The sequence below is a fragment of the Pinus tabuliformis genome, chromosome 2_2 (genome assembly GCF_031772625.1).
Source record: "Pinus tabuliformis cultivar Carrire ecotype Pingquan chromosome 2_2, CPIR1, whole genome shotgun sequence".
Classification (NCBI taxonomy): Eukaryota; Viridiplantae; Streptophyta; class Pinopsida; order Pinales; family Pinaceae; genus Pinus; species Pinus tabuliformis.
Window position 1 is genome coordinate 905,172,690 of NC_142300.1, and position 18,956 is coordinate 905,191,645.

General features: G+C 35.7%; 1 protein-coding gene across 1 annotated transcript in view; it reads right to left on the minus strand.

The window, feature by feature from the left end:
• The window catches only part of LOC149195938 (serine/arginine-rich splicing factor SR45a-like), a 52,946-nt gene extending 37,451 nt beyond the window's left edge, over positions 1 to 15,495 (minus strand). The window contains exon 1 of the mRNA XM_089405445.1: positions 15,290 to 15,495. Coding sequence (XP_089261571.1) covers positions 15,290 to 15,292 — 3 coding nt within the window. The 5' untranslated portion in view covers positions 15,293 to 15,495. The remainder of the gene's footprint in view (positions 1 to 15,289) is intronic.
• Positions 15,496 to 18,956: the final 3,461 nt, after the last annotated feature.

Consider the following 18,956-nt stretch of genomic DNA (forward strand, 5'->3'; position numbering starts at 1 on the left):
TCATGATCGGTGAACCTTTCAATAAAGATTCCATCAAAGAATCTTAAGTATCTAAAGTATCCCCATCAGAATATTTTTCCTTTTGACAAATGTATGATGACCCGTAAACTAGATACCTTGCCACTTATGTTTCCAATGAGATTTCCAAGAGCTATATCCTTGACTTCCATAAACTCTAACCATCTTTCATGCTTCTCTATGATGATGTCTCGAGCTATTACTTCCAATGCTTCTATGATGCCTTGATGCATCCCATTTAGTGAATCGTGGCCCTATCTTACAACAGAAGAATTAGGAATTTTAGAAGAACTTAGGTGAGGAAAACTATCTCAGTAATAGAGATCTCTTACTTCCTCTTTCTTGGACTTCTTCATTTCAACTTCCTCCACTTCTTTTGGCAATATGGGCTTCTTCTCTTCCTCTTTTGTTATTGTCCTTCTTGATCTTAGGACAATCTCTTTTGTAGTGTCCATATTCTTGGCAACCATAGCATTGTATTTTAGCCATGTTCTTCTTCTTTTTCTGAGGACCAAACTTTCCAAATTGTCCCTTTCCAAAGTGTAGCATAAGCTTGACTTTGTTCACCTGCACCCGCATCAGATTTGGCCTTTAGTCTAGATTCTTCAATCTTGCACAATGACCATAGATCCTGGAATGGAGTAGCTTCTTTCTTCCCATAAATACTTGAAGTAAAGTTATCCCACTCCTTCGATAGTGCATTTAATACCCCATTGTAGTCATTTCACTATCAGACATGACTTCTCCTAGATCTTGTAGTTGATCCCGGATCTCAGATATCCTAATAAAGTATGAGGCTATTCCATCTTTGCTAGACATCTTCAGCTTGTAGCATTCTTGCCTTAATGAGATGACTTCTCTAGCAGTGCTTATGGATATAACTCTACCAGTTTGTCATAGATTTCTTTTGAAGTTTCGAGTTTAGATACATATGGGATGAGGGATCCTTGATGGATTCTATGAGAATCCTAACTTCCCCTTTCATATACTTGGTAAGAGCTTGAGCTTCTTCTTCTCCTAGTTTTGTGGTAGATCCTTTGACATGATCCATCACCTCATGTTCAATGAGATTCAGATTTGTCCTTTTCTTCCATGCAAGATAGTTTGAAGCCCCAACCAATTTGTTGCTTTCCTTGCAAGGAGACATTTTGATAGATATACTTACCTGATAGAATGCTCCTTCTTCTTGTTGCTTCCTTGATGTTGATGATGATATAGAGGATAGAAAAATTTCTTTTGATGAAGATAGTTTTCTTCAATAATGATCCTTGATTCCACAGAGAGGGAGATCCCTTGGATCTTTTGATGATGATGATGTCTTCAATGGTAGGGATCTTGCCTGAGAGAGATCGCCTTAGAGTCTTGATGACAACGCCTCTAGCTTCCTTTGGATGAATAGACTTCAAAACACTTCAACTTGATTTGTAGATCCTTTCAACTTGAGTAAACGTAGGGTTTTGGCCTTCTTTTCTTGATAATGATCTTAATACTTCTTGACCTCAAGATGATCTTCGCTTTGAGCCTTCCTTGAGATTTGATCCTTGAGTGTCCCTTGAAAAGATGTCCTTCCTTGACTTAGTCACCTTAGCTCTGATACCATGTTGAGAAATCTAGGGCATAGTAATTATGTGATTTCTCTTCCATTAGTAACTGCTTGTGAGTGATTTTTAAGATCTTTTACTTGGGTTATTAGTGTTCTTCTTCATCAAAAAGCTACCAATGCATAAACCATAAAGAGACAAGAGACAGAAAATATAGGCTTTCAACCAGGGCCAAAACCTCTCACTCTTTAAGAGGAAAACCCGAACAAATTCTTCTTCTTATAGAGATTCCAATTGATGAATACCAAGACCAAAACCCTTGACCTATTTGCCTCTCCAAAACCAAGACACAAAACTCCTTTGTCAACGATAGTCCACCTTATGCTCCTTCCTCCTTCTCAACTTCCTCTTCAACCTTGACTTGCTTTAGACTTTCAGCTCCCTAGGAGGACTACTGCAACAGACTTCGGCCTTCACTGTTGTAATAGACTTCTCTTCTTGGTGTTTATGGCTTCCATAGACTTTCACCTTTCCTCAGCCTTCACTGCTGCAATATACAAGTCTGCAATTCCGTGTGTGTGGAGGTAAGATGGCCCACAAAACAGTCGCAAATCAACACAAAATACCTCGCTGCTCTTTCTTCCTTCTTCGTTGGTAACTCGGTTCCCTTGATGACCCTCGCACTTCAAATTGTGATCACCAAAATCTGCCTTTGAAATGATGTTGAGAACTCCTATTTATAGTTGTTTCCCAAGGTAATTAGCTGACTTGACATGTAGGTGAGTCAACGTGACTGTTGGAGGAGACAATTAATTCCACTTTGAAGCCCACTTGAGGTTCATGCTAGTGCTTAGTCTTGGAGGGCTACTTGACATATTCATTGACTCATACAAATATAATATGCCCAAGAAGGGTCCTTCATACATGACATTGACTCAATTTGAATTTATGACCAATCCTAAGGGACTCACAATGGGAGTCAAACTAAAATAAAATTTCTTGCTCATGAAACCCATGAGACGAGCATTACAATAATAATTTTATTTTTCTTCTTTTCATCAATTACATAAAATCACAATTACACATGTCATTATGAATACCGGACCTAGTTACATTTTTTAACACCCTAACCCCGCCTCTTGACCACCGAAGTAAAGTTGGTTATACAAGCCAAAATAATCTAACACTTTCTTTAGACTAGGGAACTCAACCTCATGGTTCAAGTTCAAGGGGCTTTTACATGCCTTACCCATAGCAGGGTGGCTAGTGTGGTGAGCTGTTAAAATTTTATTGTAGTTAATCTAGTAATTATTCTCCTATCTTTTAGATTATTTGTCCCAACAAATTAATTTACTGCAAATACTAAATAAAAACACAATTGCAAATTTCACCAAATAATAAATCACTGGAACTAAGAAAACAACACACATAAAATAGACAACGAGATATTTGAACAAATCGTCCTTGGAAAAAACCCCAGAGTGGGGAAAACCAATTTTGCAAATGAGGGTTTATATTATTAATTCTTTAGCAAGTTGAGAATGTACACAAACTACTTGCTCGACACAAGCAAAGCTCTAGCAATTTTCTCTTCACTTCAACTAACTGAATCGAACTGGAAAATCGAAGATCTTCCTCTGCAAATTAATTCGGCCTCAACTAGGCAACTCACACTTCTCTGTGAACTCACAATGCCCACTGGATATGCGCACTAGCCCTCCCAGAAATTCGCACTACCTCTGAGAAAATTATAACACAAGTTTTTTTGCCTCCAGCAACTCGAATAACCCATCGCACTACCTCCAACAAATTGAGCTGGCAGCTGGAAACTGGCAATCGAAACTATTTCCAACAACTTGCTATGGTAAACTGGCAACTCACGCTGGTTATCTCGGCCTCCCTCTTGCAAAACAATTCGGCCTCCTTTTGTATCTCAGAAAACCGGAGTCACTGTGAAGAATTTCTCCGGCAATTTGAAATTGCAACTAGTGTTGGTCTTCATAATGTAATGTAATTTTATCATTGACATATTTATCAAGCATGTTCTTCATGCTCAAAGAGTCAAAAAGAGTTAAAAGAATTTATTGAGTCAAAAGAAATTGTACTTGAGTCATGTCCCATTTGGACATTTGAAAAAAAAAAGGAATTTTATTTTTGAGTCAGTCAACACAATAACCAAGGTGGCCCTCCTTGGACAAGTCAACCTATGTGGCACCTAGTCGACCCTCCTAGACAATTATATATAAGATTCAACTCGACATCTTGGAAGACCATTCAGTTCATTACATCATATATCGAATTTTTCACCTAATCAAGAAGGAAGAGAGCCGAAAGAAGAAGAGAAGAAAGTCAAAGAAGAGAGAAAACCGAGTCTTTCTGCTTTTTTTATGTTCACACATGCGGAAATTGTGGCGTCCCTGAGGTAATTACAGGACCGAAAATTTTGTGATTTTGACCAGATTTCAGAAAGTTTGACCAATGTTGACGTTCGTTGACTTTGACTTCTTGGAGGAGACTTGGAGGGTTGAGTTGAAACCTTTGTGGTAGTTTGGTCTTGGTCTCAGTCTTGGATATCTCATTTTGATCTAATTCTATAAGAAGAGGATTGTTGGGTTTTCCCCCTTGTGGGGTTTTGCCCTGGCTTGGAGCCTAAATCTTGGTGTCTCTTGTTTTCTTGTGATCTTTATGTTTTGCACATTTGTATAATTGCTTGATGAAGAAAACATTATAAGTAATAAGAAGCCAACTAACATTCACAAGTAATTATCAAGAGAGAAATTGAGCATCATCTCTATTACACTTTCACAACATGGTATCAGAGCTAAGGTAAAAAGGAAGGCAGCTTGAAGATCACAACCTGTTGGCATATTTGAAGCCACTCTGGCAGCAATTATCTCTCTCTCCACCAAAGCAAAGAAAGAAGGCTTGAAGATCATAGCAGCCATCGCTCACTTAAGGACATTGTTAAAGGCTCTTGGAAATATCATCAACTCTCGCTCACTCATCAACATTCTTGAAGACATTCTTATAATAGTTTCTCCTTCTTTGACAAGTAAGTACTCTTCTATACTCTATGTCTAATCCTCCCAACCAGATGGCATCTATTTGTAAGGAAGGCAACAAACTTGATGGAGCTTCTAACTTCAAGGCTTGGAAAAAGAGAATTGATTTAGTTCTCAAAGAAAATGAAGTCATGCAATTTGTTGAAGGGACAGTTTCACAACCAGACAAGAACAATGCTCAAGAAGTGGCCAAATACAATAAGGGAGAAATTAGAGCTCAAAGAATTCTCTTAGTCTATCAAAGATCATCTTATCTCTTTTGTTTCAGATTTGTCTACATCCAAAGAAGTCTATGATAAATTGGTCAAATTATATTCCGTCAATACTACCAACCAAAAGATATCTCTAAGGAATCAACTCTATGGAACAAGAATGACAAAAGAAGAAGATGTGGCTTCATACTTTATGAGAATATAAAAAATCAAAGATCAACTTCAAGGACTTGGAGAAACCATATCTGACTCTGAATTAATCACTTTCGTAATCAATGCTCTACCTCCAGCTTGGGATGGTTTTGCAAGAGGTATCTATGCAAGAAAAGATACTCCAACTTTTGAAGAACTTTGGGCTCTATGTGTTCTAGAAGAAATAAGGTTGAAAGATAAAGATGATATCGAACCCAATAATAAAAGTTCTCAAGCCTTCATTGCTAGATCAAAGAAGTTGTTTGGAAAATTTGGAAGATTTGAATCTCATCACAAGTACAACAACAAGAAGTCTCATGGAAACCGGGATATGTCCAAAGCTCAATGCTTTGGTTGTCATGAATATGGACACATTATAAGAGGGAGTCCCAAGAACTCTAAGAATAATAAGAGCAATAAGGGAGAGGATAGAAATGAAGCATTAACAACAGAAGATGAAGGAGCCAAAAAGAATCCCAAGGTCAAAGACACCAAGGACCTCTACTATTAATAACAATGAAGAATATGGCATGCCCAGGTTTAAAGTTAAGTTTGCTTTTTCATTTCTTGTTGGCAATTATTAAAGTAGCATTTTCAGAATAAATGATTATTGGGATTCGTAAATTATAAAATCTCTTCATGGAAATCGAGATTAAGATGGAGCATATAGTTTTGGAAGAAATAGAGTCATTGAAGCTGCCTATACAAAGTTCTAGAAAAAGCATTCAATCGCATTTAAGTTGTTCATCATGAATATTTAGAGGCAGCCAACATCTCTTTTAAGAGTAAGAACTACAAATTGACAATAGAAGCAGAACAATAGAAAAGTCAAAGTCAATGTGCAATGTTGTCGCTCAAATTGTACAAGCACTGCGACAACGACTCAGGTCGGGGATTGTCACCCTGATCCCCAACCTCTCCATTCTAGTTGTCTCCAAACACATCCTCGAGGAATTTCCTCTTCGACTACTCTTTCCCATTGGATGCCCTACCACATCCTCAAAGTGTATCGGAATCAACTAGGGAGGATATACTCGTTCCTACAAAAGGAATATACACAAATTCCTTCTTACCTAGGAACTTGCCCAAGCTCCCTCTTAACTAAGGACTTGTTTCCAATCATGAGCTATTAGCTCTTTGGTGTAGATCATGGTACTATCAGTTGCTAGTAAGGCTCCTCCTTTCGATGTCATGAACTTCAACTTCTTCATCATGGAGCCTTCATCTTCTAGATCTTCTTCATAGGGCATCAGCCATCTTCTCCATCACTTTCCTTCAATGAATTATAAGGTTGAACCAATAGTCATGTCATCCATCTCTTCATTGAAAAGTGATCTTCTAGTCCACATCTGGCTATCCTTCATACAACTACCCCTTCCAAGCCATGTTTCTTTCAGGATCTTCCATCCAATCACATGAGTACTTATTTGTAGGTGACATCTACAACTCTCTTTCGGTAGCCCCGTATTAACCCAAACAGAGGTTTTCAAAAAATCAAAAATGAATAGTAAATCAAAGTTACCTTTTCATGATGGTCGTTTGTCATGACATCAGCTTCTTGCAACATCAACATCCTGCATATGTATGAATCCATCTCCAAGGCATTCAGTATCAAGGGTCTCCTTCTTTTTCAGACTTTATCATAGTCTTCATATCTTCTCCATGGAGATGTCATATAGCTAATTCTCCTAGTTATCGGATGTTGATCACATATCTTATTTTACATGACTATAGTTGCATCTTTCACGAACGCTTCTCCTTTTCTTCACATATTGCTTCCTTGGGAACTTCTATACATAGTTCCTTCATCATAGGAACCATAGTTGCCAACCACCTCATATTCCATATGAGGTCATATGATCTTGATTTCATCCAATATGTAGAAGAGTTCAAAGCATAATATTATCTACATGCCTTTAGCTTCATTCTAATAGAAGAGATCCTTCTTCTTTGATCATGCTCATGAGATAGAGCATTCAACCATTATATCTACAACCATATGATGACATGACTTTTATCTCTCTATTACCAAATATATACATACCTATTTCTTCATGTGGTCATCTAGACTTCCTTCTACAACTTCCTTTCCTTGCTTGAAGACGAGAGTACTTCAAACAACTCAACATGTTGCACATCTTCATCATCATACCTTACCAGGGGATCCCACACAAGGTGGACTGTAGACTATCCGCAAGATATTTTGCTTCTTCCATGTGGAGGTGAACCTTCTAATGAAGATTCCAATGGAGAATCTTGATTATCCTCATCCTGCAAATGCTCTTTCCTAATGATGATGATGTATGATGATTTCTTTATCTTCTATTATGTTAGATGACATTCCTCCAACCATATATACTTCTACTTTGGTTGTCCTTATATGCTTCCAACGGAGATATCATGAGCTACTTTCTTTTTATCATGATGACTTTCTACAACCATGTAGACTTCTACTTCAGTTGTCCTTTCAAGCTTTTATGATGATGTCATCTTTATCTCAGCTCTAATGCATTCTATCATTCTTCCGATGCTTTCCATCATGACTACTATCTTTTATAAACTTGAAAAGAACTAAGTGTAGGGGATTATCTCAATCATAGTGAAGATCTTTCACTTCCTCCTTCTTTGTCTTCTTCTTTTTGAGTTCTTCTACTTCTTCAATGACATGGGCTTCATTTCTTTCTTTTCTCTTCTTGTTGTCCTTCTTAAGTTTAGGACAATTCCTTTTAAAGTGCCCATATTCATTACACTCATAGCATTGTATCTTCGACATACCGATCTTCTTCTTTTTTTGAAAATCAAACTTTCCAAACTTTCCTTTTCTCTTAGCCATGGCCGCATATGCTTGTACTTGTTCATTTAATCCAACATCGCTCTTCACCTTCAACCTAGTTTCTTCAATTTTACATAATGACCAAAGTTCATTGAATGGGTTGGCTTCCTTCCTTCCATAGATACATGAAACAAAGTTGCCCCATTCATCAAGTAGTGCATTGAGCACAACCGTGGTCATTTCTTTATCAGACATTATTTCCCTTAACTCTTGTAGTTGATCTCTTATTTGTGACACCCTCATAAGGTATGAGGCTATCCCTTCTTCCATTGATACCTTCATCTTCTATAGCTCAGTTCTCAAAGATATCACTTATCCTGCAATGCTTGTAGAAAATAGTTCTACCAACTTTTCATAGATTTCTTTTAATGTCTCCATCTTTGCTACATAAGGGATGAGTGAATCCTTGATTGATTCTATAAGGATTCTTTGAGCCCTTATTTCCCCTTTCATATATTTTGATAATGCTTGAGCTTGCTCTTTAGATGGTTTCAAGATGGAGCCCTTTACATATTCATCAACTTCATTTTCTATGAGGATCAAATCTATCCTCTTCTTCCATGCAAGGAATTTGATGACTCAGCCAATTTATTGTTTTCCTTGCAAAATGAGGCCATTTTGATAGTAGATTCAGACATAGATATAAAGATACTTACTTGTCAAGTGAAGATGCTCCTCAATAATGATATCTTCAACTTGATGCCTTCTTGATGATGTTGCTTCCTTGATGATCTTTGAGATGTGATATTTGCTTCAACGTGAGGAAGATCACCTTGATGTCTTAGATGATGATTGCAACGCTTCTTCTTACTTCCCTGGATGATAATGTAGAATGTGTAGACCTCCCAGGGTGCTTCAAATGCAAAGTCCTTCTTTCATTGGAGGTAGGTTTTTGAGGTCTTATTTTCCTTGTGATGATGTGATCCTTGAAATGAGTACTCCTCCTTGGTGCTTCTTGTTCCTCCTTAATGGTTTCCTTGTGCTCGACCCTTATGTATCCTTCTTCAATGATGTAACCTTCAATGTTGCCTCTTCTTGACTTGTCACCTTAGCTCTGATACCATGTTGAGAAATCTAGGGCAGCTAGATTAGAGTGATTTCTTACTTTGATAAGCGCTTGTGATATTCTTTTACTTAACTTGATGTACTTGTATTTAGCTTCTTCTTTCACTTGATTATTATTGTGTTCTTATCATCAAACCACTACCAAACTATGAAGATCAATGAGACAAGAGGACACAAAATGTAGGCTACTAGCCAAGGCCAAAACCTCTCCTCTTCAGACGAAAACCCACAAGAATTCTTCTCTTCTTATAGAATCTTCAAATGGCAAATTCCAAGACCTAAGATCCCTCCAAGACCAAGTTGACCTTCCTTCACAGCTTCTAGCAACTAACTTCGACCTTCCAACAACATCAACCCCCAACAACACTTTTTGCAACTTCGACCTACCAGATTCACAGCTTTGAACTTGATGCAGCTTTACAACTTCAACCTAGATGCAGCTTCACAGCTTCGACCGCGATGCAACTTCACAACTTCAACCTAGATGCAGCATCCTAGCTTCAACCTAGATGCAGCTTCACAACTTCAACCTCGATGCAGCTTCACAGCGTCGATCCAGCTTCAGAATTTCGACTTGCCCATCAACTTTAGAAACCCTAACATGAGAGAGAGAGAGAAGTCCAAAACTTTGATCTTGCTCTTCTTCTTCTTATCCCTGATTTTCATCCTTTTTTCAACTTTCTTGAGGAGATCGAACTTGCTTGTTGTGTGTCCAAATGAGGTCGAGTTCCTTCTTATATATAGGCTTTCTAGGGATATGAATTGTCTTCTTGAGGCCGACTTGATCTCTTGTAGGTCGACTTGACCTTAGAGGGTCATTTGACACTATTTTGACTCAAATAAATCCTTTTGACTTGTTACAATATACCCAACAGGGTCTTCTTCATATGACAATAACTCTATTGACTTCATAATAATATGACAAACCTAGAAGCACTCAATGGGTGCTTGACCAATAAATAAATTTATCTTAAGCATGAAACCCATGCCTCAAGAATGATAATAATAAATTTCTTTTTCTCTTTTCATCAAATACATAAAATCATGACTACAATAGACATTATGAAGACCGAACCTAGTTACACATTTCAACACCCATGAAGTTGGGAGTCCATTCAATGTAATGTTCACTAGCTCTTCATCTACAACCTTCTCCCCAACTATAGCAAGTTGAACACGAACGTGTGTGCCCTTTATAGGATAATTGGTGACTGAGTTTGATCTAGTCATCTCTACAGATTTGAGTTTGTCCCACCAAATATCTTCCTATTTATGTTCTCGCTTTGGTGGAAGCTCACTAGGGCATCAAACATTTCCTTTGTCATTGTGTTCTTAGATATATGAGGGATCAAATGATCCTTTATAGCATCCAATGTCATCCACTTGGCCTTCACTTCCCTCTTTATGATACTTTATGGCATCCAACGTCATCCACTTGGCCTTCACTTCCCTCTTTATGATACTTTATGGCATCCAACGTCATCCACTTGGCCTTCACTTCCCTCTTTTTGTAAGCTGACAACTATTATGGATCTATAGGGGAAGGCACAACATCTTTGACAATAACCAAGGATCATTCTCTTTTAGTAAGAGTGTAACCCTCACTTTCTATGACAGATTATTTGAGGCACTACCCAATTTCTCCTCAAATCTGAGGCTAATTAATGCCATCTCTGAGATCTATTGCACAAACTCCCAAATCTAAAAATTAGTTTTGAAACTCTCTAACAACTAGTCCATCTTCCCTACAATTGATCTACGCTACAAATCCTTGAGAATCTCAATTAGAGAAATTAGCTCTAATACCATGTAAATTTCCAACCTAGATGATTGTTGTTCTTATGGTCTCAGTTAAACACATAAATTGTTGAATTTAATTAATGTCGAAATTAATTTTAGAACATAGCATCAAATCACACAATATATGGAAAAGTAAAATAGCATAAACATTAAATAGTTTCACACACACAAGTAATTTCACCTTCAAAATCAGCTTTTGATTCCTTTGGCAAAGCTTACAAGGTAACCTCCATAGTGTTTTAAAACCTAGTAACTACATTATTATCAAAAGCACCCTACACATAGGAGTACAACCTACCTAAGAGAGGTATGCAACAAAAACTTGTCATACAACCCCATTGTATGACAATATTGCATGATCCATATGATTATACAATCTATATAGTACAATTGTACATACCCATATAGACATGTAAACTATATGGATCCGTATGGCAATATGGATTATACAACTTTTCCCTATTATGCAAATCTTGCTCAACCTCGTCCAGCTATGTCTAAGCTCTCTATCTTGACTTGTCTTTATACTTTTAGTTGAAATCCTAATCTACTAAAACCCTCATCTCTCAATGAGATCTACAATTTAGATTTATCCAAGTCTAAATCATACATAATTGAAAAACACAATTTATTGGGCATTATCTAAATATAAAACTTTTCACATTTTCCTAAAGCAAATTGCAAAACAGAATTACTTTTCAAAATATCTCAAACTACATCTAGCATGTTCATATCAAACTTGTGACTACATGTTTTGTACGACTGTACCAACTATACCATACCACTATACACACCCATAAGTTGTGTGGATTATACAAATTTGTATAGCTGTATGAATCTGTTCCATTGTGCAAATATGCCTCTTTCTTGAATCCCTATTCTCCCTATCTCCCAAATGCTCAACCTCGTCCAACTATATCTGAACTCTCTATCTTTACTTGTCTTTATACTTTTAGTTGGAACCCTAATCTCTCAACGAGATCTACAATTGAGATTAATCCTAGTCTAAGTCATAGATGCATGAAATACACTTTAGTAGACATAACAACTAAATGTAAGACTTTTCACTTTTTCCTATATAAGATAATATGAGATAAATATATTAATATCCAACGAATGACCACAAAAGTAGGTCAATGGAATTGTGTTAACTACAATGATGTCAATACAAAGTGGTAGCGCTAAAGTGGCTCCTATATAAGACAAAAATCAAGAAGTGATAAAGCATTCTAATATAAAACCCTAGAAGACCAACTCCAAAGAATGAAGATGCAATCCAAGAGAAAGATTTACAAGATGAGTGCTTATTAGCTTATGGTACCAGCTGTAAGAGGCTATCTTAAACCACTAGAGCTTTCTCTCCCAACATGCAAGGCCAAATGGAGAAAACATGGCATAGATATCTGACCAAAAGAACAACGGGGCAAAGATCTTGAGTAAATACTATGCAGTTATCTAGAAGGAAGGGCTTGTTACTGAGGTCTAGAAGATCTCAACTAGCGAGTATAATATCTATTGGAATGAGGTATGGTCTAGAGGTGTCATTGGCGCCTCACAAAGCCATGTCCTCACTAGTTTGGAATCATCAACCTCCATCCGTCACTCGATGCCCTAATTCTAGATAACCATAAAAAAAAGGAAGTAATCTACCAAGTAGAAGTTGATCTCTGAAGTGGATGTGGCTAAAGAATGGAAGCGCGAAGATGAAGAGCCTCCTACATGTATAAGGCAAAGCATCTCTAGTTGGGGGCCAGGTTTCTGTATCTAGCTAAAAAGACAGTGGAACCATCCTTGAATCTCATAATAAATTGGGCAACGAAAGATGGAGTGCTCCTCGATCTCTACCAAATGGAGATGGCAGAACACAAATTACAAAATAGAATTACTTTTTGACATATCTCAAACTACTTCAAGCACATTCATATTCAACTTTTGCAAAAGATGCATGCCTAGGGTGTTTAGTTGTGAATAGCTTGGTTGAGCCTAAAATCAAATGGGTTGGACGAGTGACCTATGAGTTCATAACTAGTTTCTTTCACCCCAATGGTCTCATACCTTGAATTAGGAGTGGCACCTACTATGGATTCCTGCAGTTGGGTGCAAAATCGCTTGTACACAACCAATTTCTTGGACCATCTTGGTGAAAAGAAAAGCATCCAATCTCTGCTCCTAAATGCCTGTTTATTAATCTGCATTGAAGTTTAATTCCTACTTACAAATGAAATTCAAAATGGAATCCCTGGTTTAAATGAGTTTATGGATGTTTATTTCTGCTGCATTAATTAATTGCATGCATGCATAAATTTGAATGGCCTTAAAATTTAATGGGTTCAAAATTCAAATTCATCTCGAATCTTTCAAAGCCAAGTGGCATTCCTGCCCTCAAGGTTGGGAGATCTTTCAAAGGGTACATCACATGATGGTATCCACGGGTGTAAAAGTTGCCCTACTATTCTTTCCTTTTAAGATTCCTGCAATCATATTAGTAGTCCCCTAAATGTAGGGTAGAAAAACTTTGAAAATGTAATGAGAATCGATCAGATCCTGATCTCAGTTATGCAGATCTCTAAAGGTAATTTTAAAATCCTTGATATCTTTTATGACCATTTTCTTAAAAGACCTTAAAAGCAACATAATTTTAAATAATAATAATAATAAAACTGTTGGATGAAAAATTGTAAGCAAACCCTACATGCCACCAGTTGCCATCAACTCCAACTCATAAAAGATCACTTTGACCTCTTTGAGGTACCCTTGTATGGACTAAACCAAGCGTACATATTCAACTCAGACTAAGCAAAAAACTCAAAAAGAACTCTGCAGCAAAAAATAATTCAAAATGAGGATTTTTCTTTTCCTTTTTTGCATTCATATTTGACACCAGCTAGATTTTCCCTCCGCAGGTAGTCAAATTCACTAAGGGGCAGAGCCAAGACAAGTTTGATAATGGAGTACTCAGAGAACACACATTTTTTTCAACTATGGCACTCATAGATTGTAATTAATATACCTGTGGTTTCATATTGCAGTGTCATCCTGCCCTTTAATGGCAAGTTTACCCAACTTTCTATATTTCACTATAGACCCAAGCCAATTGGCAAGGGAGCTTATAAAATTTGTAATCATTACAACTCCACTGGTCACCCCATTGAAGAATGTTTCAAGGGGAAAAATGTTTGAACAAACCTTGGAAATACTCCAAAAGACGGGGATTAATAATCCTTTGTGTCAACAACCAGAATAACCCAAATCCACAGACAGTGACCACTGAGAACTATTACACAGATAAAAAGGATTGCATCACACTACAAGATCAAGGATTATCTGTGGGCCATATATGTTATTAACTTAATTTCGAATTTCAGTTAAGGTACTACTGCTTATTTCGTGTCCATCACTATTAATGTAATTAGACAGCAAGCTAGCAGTCCGAAGTGCTTAACTTTTGGACAAGGCAGCTTATGGAAATATATTTGAACTTGGGCCATTAAATGATGGTAATTTGCTTACCAAGGATGGGCACACTCTCAATAGTCCGTCACAGGTTGGTGAAGATATTTGCACTTTTCAAAGTCGATACTCTCGGAATCGATTAATCCAAGTCTGAGAACATAAATCAACTTTTGAAATGGAATTAACGGCTCCTCTAAAAAGGCACACCTGAAATACCAGAAGCAAGAAAAGGGAAAAGAACAGGCAACAGGAAGGTAAAGAAAAATGTGGCTAGAGACTTTCAACCGCTAAACATGCGAATCCACCTCCCCTCCCATCATACACTATGTACATAAAAATGACTAGTAATGTACTAATGTACTGTCATGCCAGAGGAATGAAACGAACTGAACAAGAAACTAGTCTCTGGGTCAAGTTTCTGGTAACACACCAAGACTCTTTCAACATTATGTATCGCTCCTGTTGCATTTTACTCTACCTACTGCTGCTGACTTTTAGTGGAACCATCTATACTTCCCCAACACAATTACGTGACAAAATTATGCCATCCATAACATATGAAATAGAACGCAGATCCGCGTAAAAGCACCCCAATATAGGATTGCATATGTACGGGCAAGTCTCAAAGGACGATCCGGATAATAAAGAGAGAAATGATAAATTCACAAAATAAAGTTTATTAGACTCAAACGAACCCTAAGACCAGAAATAAATGAAATTCTTCTATAAATATATTACTCTCGGCTATTGTTTTAAACATTGTTCACCACAATTTCTCTAAAACAAACAAATCATCGCAAAATGGCATAATTGCGGTTATTTTTTGCCTACAATTAAATACATACCAAGTTCGAAATAATGTATTTCGTCTTTACAGGGTAATCTCATAATGACTATCCTAACATTGCAGCTGAAATTTTCTGTTAACGTCTCAACTAATGATAAGAGACTCCTAGACAGTTGAACAAAATTTCAAAACGCTGAGAACTTAAAGCTTCATTGCAATGGCCCGTTCCTTGAAAATAAAATAAAAATAAAAAGAGAAAATAAAACCCTAAAGTGGAATGAAATTAGGCAAGCGATGCACAAGGAAGGTGAATGTATCCACAGTACCATTGCCAGTCATTGGTTAAGATTTTCTGCTTTCGAATGCCAATCGTTTTGTGTTGGGCAGTGTATTTTCTTCAAACCCTCTGCAACTTCTCTTCTTCTTCCGCAAATCTCGATTGATATAGTAATTTTGTTTTGAGAAAGAGAGGGAGAATGAACATTGGCCTCTTTCTAGGGTGAAGTCAGGCCATAGTTGTTCCAAGGACTTGGTCACATGGAACGGACTTGAAGAGAGGGGGATTGGCTATTTATTTGGTTAAACTGAAAGGGATGGAAGTATTAATGTATGACCGAAATTTCAGCCTACATAGTTTTACAACTTAGTTTGAAGAGATGCTGTTAGGTTAAAATAATGTTATATTAAAAATAATTATATTACAACTTAGTTCGAAGAATATATTAAAAATAATAATAATAAAAATATTTTGGTTAAAAACTTAAATCATTAGAGTTATAATGGTTTAAATTTTAAACCCAATAAAAATGGATGTAATATTTGAAATATATTTAAATTTTAAGAATTTAAGTTTACATTTTTAAAAAAATAATGTGCATATCATTTTTAAGTACTATTTTTAATTATAGAGTTCATGTTTTTGTGATCTATATCAAGTTTGTGAGATATTTTTGGGCGAAAATCACATGGAATACCATTTGTCCACGTGTTTCGAACCAACTAGTGTGGTTCATCGTCAACCAGATCAACCTTAGCAAGTTAAATAGTCTGAGCCTCCAACGGCTAACTTGACCAACAGCTAGTTTGACTCTAGGACCGGGGTCAAAGTTATTTTATTACTATTTAGGACCAATCCCTTAGAATATATATAAAAAATAATTTTAAAGGGTATTAAGTTCAAAAAATATTATTAAAAATTATAAGTTAAATATTATTTAAAAGGAATTTTAGTTAAATAAAAGACCAAATAATATATGAATAAATTAAATGCCTAAATAAAGTAAAAAAGTATTATCAAAAATTATAAGTTAATTAATAATTAAATGGAAAATTAGTTACATAAAGGATTTTATAATATCTAAATAAAATAAAGTAAAATTAGTTAGAAAATTAGTTAAAAATTATAAGTAGATTAGAATTAAAATGGAGAATTGGTTATATAAAGGACCTTCTACATATATAAAAATAATTGAAATGGGAGAATAATAAGCTGATTAGAATTCACATGAAAAATTAGACCCAAAGGACCCTATAATGAAAAAATTAACTCTTTAAAAATAAACAATAATTAAATGAAAAAATAATGATGAGAAAACAAAAAGACATTTAAAAAAAATAATAATAATAAATAAAAATAAAATTAATTAATTAATTAAATAAAAAAATTAAAAATAAAATAAATTAAAATAAATAAATAATAATAATAATAATAATAAAGACGCCCTAAAGAGGAGGGCGGAAAACGACTAGGAAGAGAGTGCTGGGACCCAACACCTACTGATTTTCCAGCCATCCTCCCTATTGAGATTGCTTGGCCTCTTTTCAATCTCAAGCACTTCCCTAAACTTTCGATGATGGAAATGCGAAACCTTAGCAATAACACTAGCCTCCTCAATACAAACATGATGATTGGTTTTCTCAGCATGTTCAGCTAAAGCGGAAGACTTAGCTCTACTATTTTTAAGCCTGCTAAAGCGGAAGACTTAGCTCTACTATTTTTAAGCCTTTTAACATCATCAGTTGTTCTTTTAGATTACTCAAAGATCATCTGGACCCTAAAAAACTAGCAATTGCACCAGATGTTGCAAAGGAAACGCCGTAAGGCATAAAAGGGAGATTCTCTCCCCCGAGTCATATATTTTCACAAAACATAATACTAGATTAGAATTGGTATCTTATATCTTGGGAACACAAAAAACATATATGTATCAACTAGTTAAAGGGAGATTCTCTTGCCTGAGCCATATATTTTGACAAAACATAGTACTAGATTAGAATTGGTATCTTGTATCTTTGGAACATAACAAACATATATGTATCAACTAGTTAGTGTACTGTGGATGTACTTAACAAGAGTGGTCTCTCATTTGTGCACATTTGAGTTTGCATCTCCAATTGCAAATGTGGAGGGGGAGATGGAAATAATCCACCTACATGAGTTAATGGGCTATTAGGCAATGCAGAATGAACATAATGTCTCCTCAAGGATATTCTCTTGATCCCAGATAAAGGATATTCTCTTGATCCCAGATTTCCATGACTTGAAAACCAATAACATATAACATTATTGAAAGCATAAGGAAAGTAAGCATATTACAAGTCATGTAGGGATGACTATGGATAACTCACAACATTGAGGGTGATGATTCCTTTTACATCCAATCCTACAATTTTACCAACATCTTTCATTGCTTGGTGTTAAGCATAATTAAAATAGGCAGGCATAGTAATGATTGCATTCAAGAGAGTCTTTCGTTTCTTTCATTGCCCATTTATTTCTACCCAAACATCAACATTAGTTTCTTTAACAATACATTAGTTTCTAAGAGAGTCTTTGGTTTCTTTCATTGCCCATTTATTTCTACCCAAACATCAACATTAGTTTCTTTAACAATACATTAGTTTCTTTAAAAATATTAAATCAAACGCCTTCCTCATCATTGCCCATTTATTTCTACCCAAACATCAACATTAGTTTCTTTAAAAATATTAAATCAAACGCCTTCCTCATCTTGGTCAACAAAAATGCAAAAATGCACCTATTTGACTGGGAGAGTATTTTTTCTCATTTATTTCTACCCAAGCATCAACATTAGTTCCTTTAACAATATTAAATGAAACACCTTCCTATCAAACACTTACTCCCAAACATAATATTTGTGGGATTTGTCACAACTTATGCTTGGAAGGAATATTTGCAAGTATCTCTCCCTTTTGATTCACAACTACAATAGATGGGCCCCTTCTGAGTTCTCAATTACTTTTGGGTTCTACAGATATTAAAAAAAATAGTCTAATGAGAAGAATGCATGAAAATCAAAATACTAATTATTTTGTCAACTCAACCTAGAGAAAACAATAAGGAATTTAGCATTCAAGGATAAACAACTAAAATTCCCTTCCATGATGGCCACACATGAGTTGGCAATTACTTCTTTTATACATCATTTTGGGCTACATTAGTCAGATAAAGATGTAAGAATTAAATTACTTACAAGTAGTAAAATAAATCTTATTTTCTTTTTCTTTCTTTTACTGGAATAAAAAATTTATAACATCATTTTGAGCTACATTAGTCACATAAAGATGTAAAATTTAAATTACATAAATTTTCTGAAAAAAAAAAAAAAAAAAAAAAAAAAAAAAAAAAAAAAAAAAAAAAAAAAAAAAAAAAAAAAAAAAAACAAAAAAACGTAGTAAAAGAAATATTCATATTTACAAGTAGTAAAATAAATCTTCATATTTACAAGCATCAACATTAGTTCCTTTAACAATATTAAATGAAACACCTTCCTATCAAACACTTACTCCCAAACATAGTATTTGTGGGATTTGTCACAACTTATGCTTGGAAGGAATACTTGCAAGTATCTCTCCCTTTTGATTCACAACTACAATAGATGGGCCCCTTCTCAGTTCTCAATTACTTTCTCCCTTTTGATTCACAACTACAATAGATGGGCCCCTTCTGAGTTCTCAATTACTTTTGGGTTC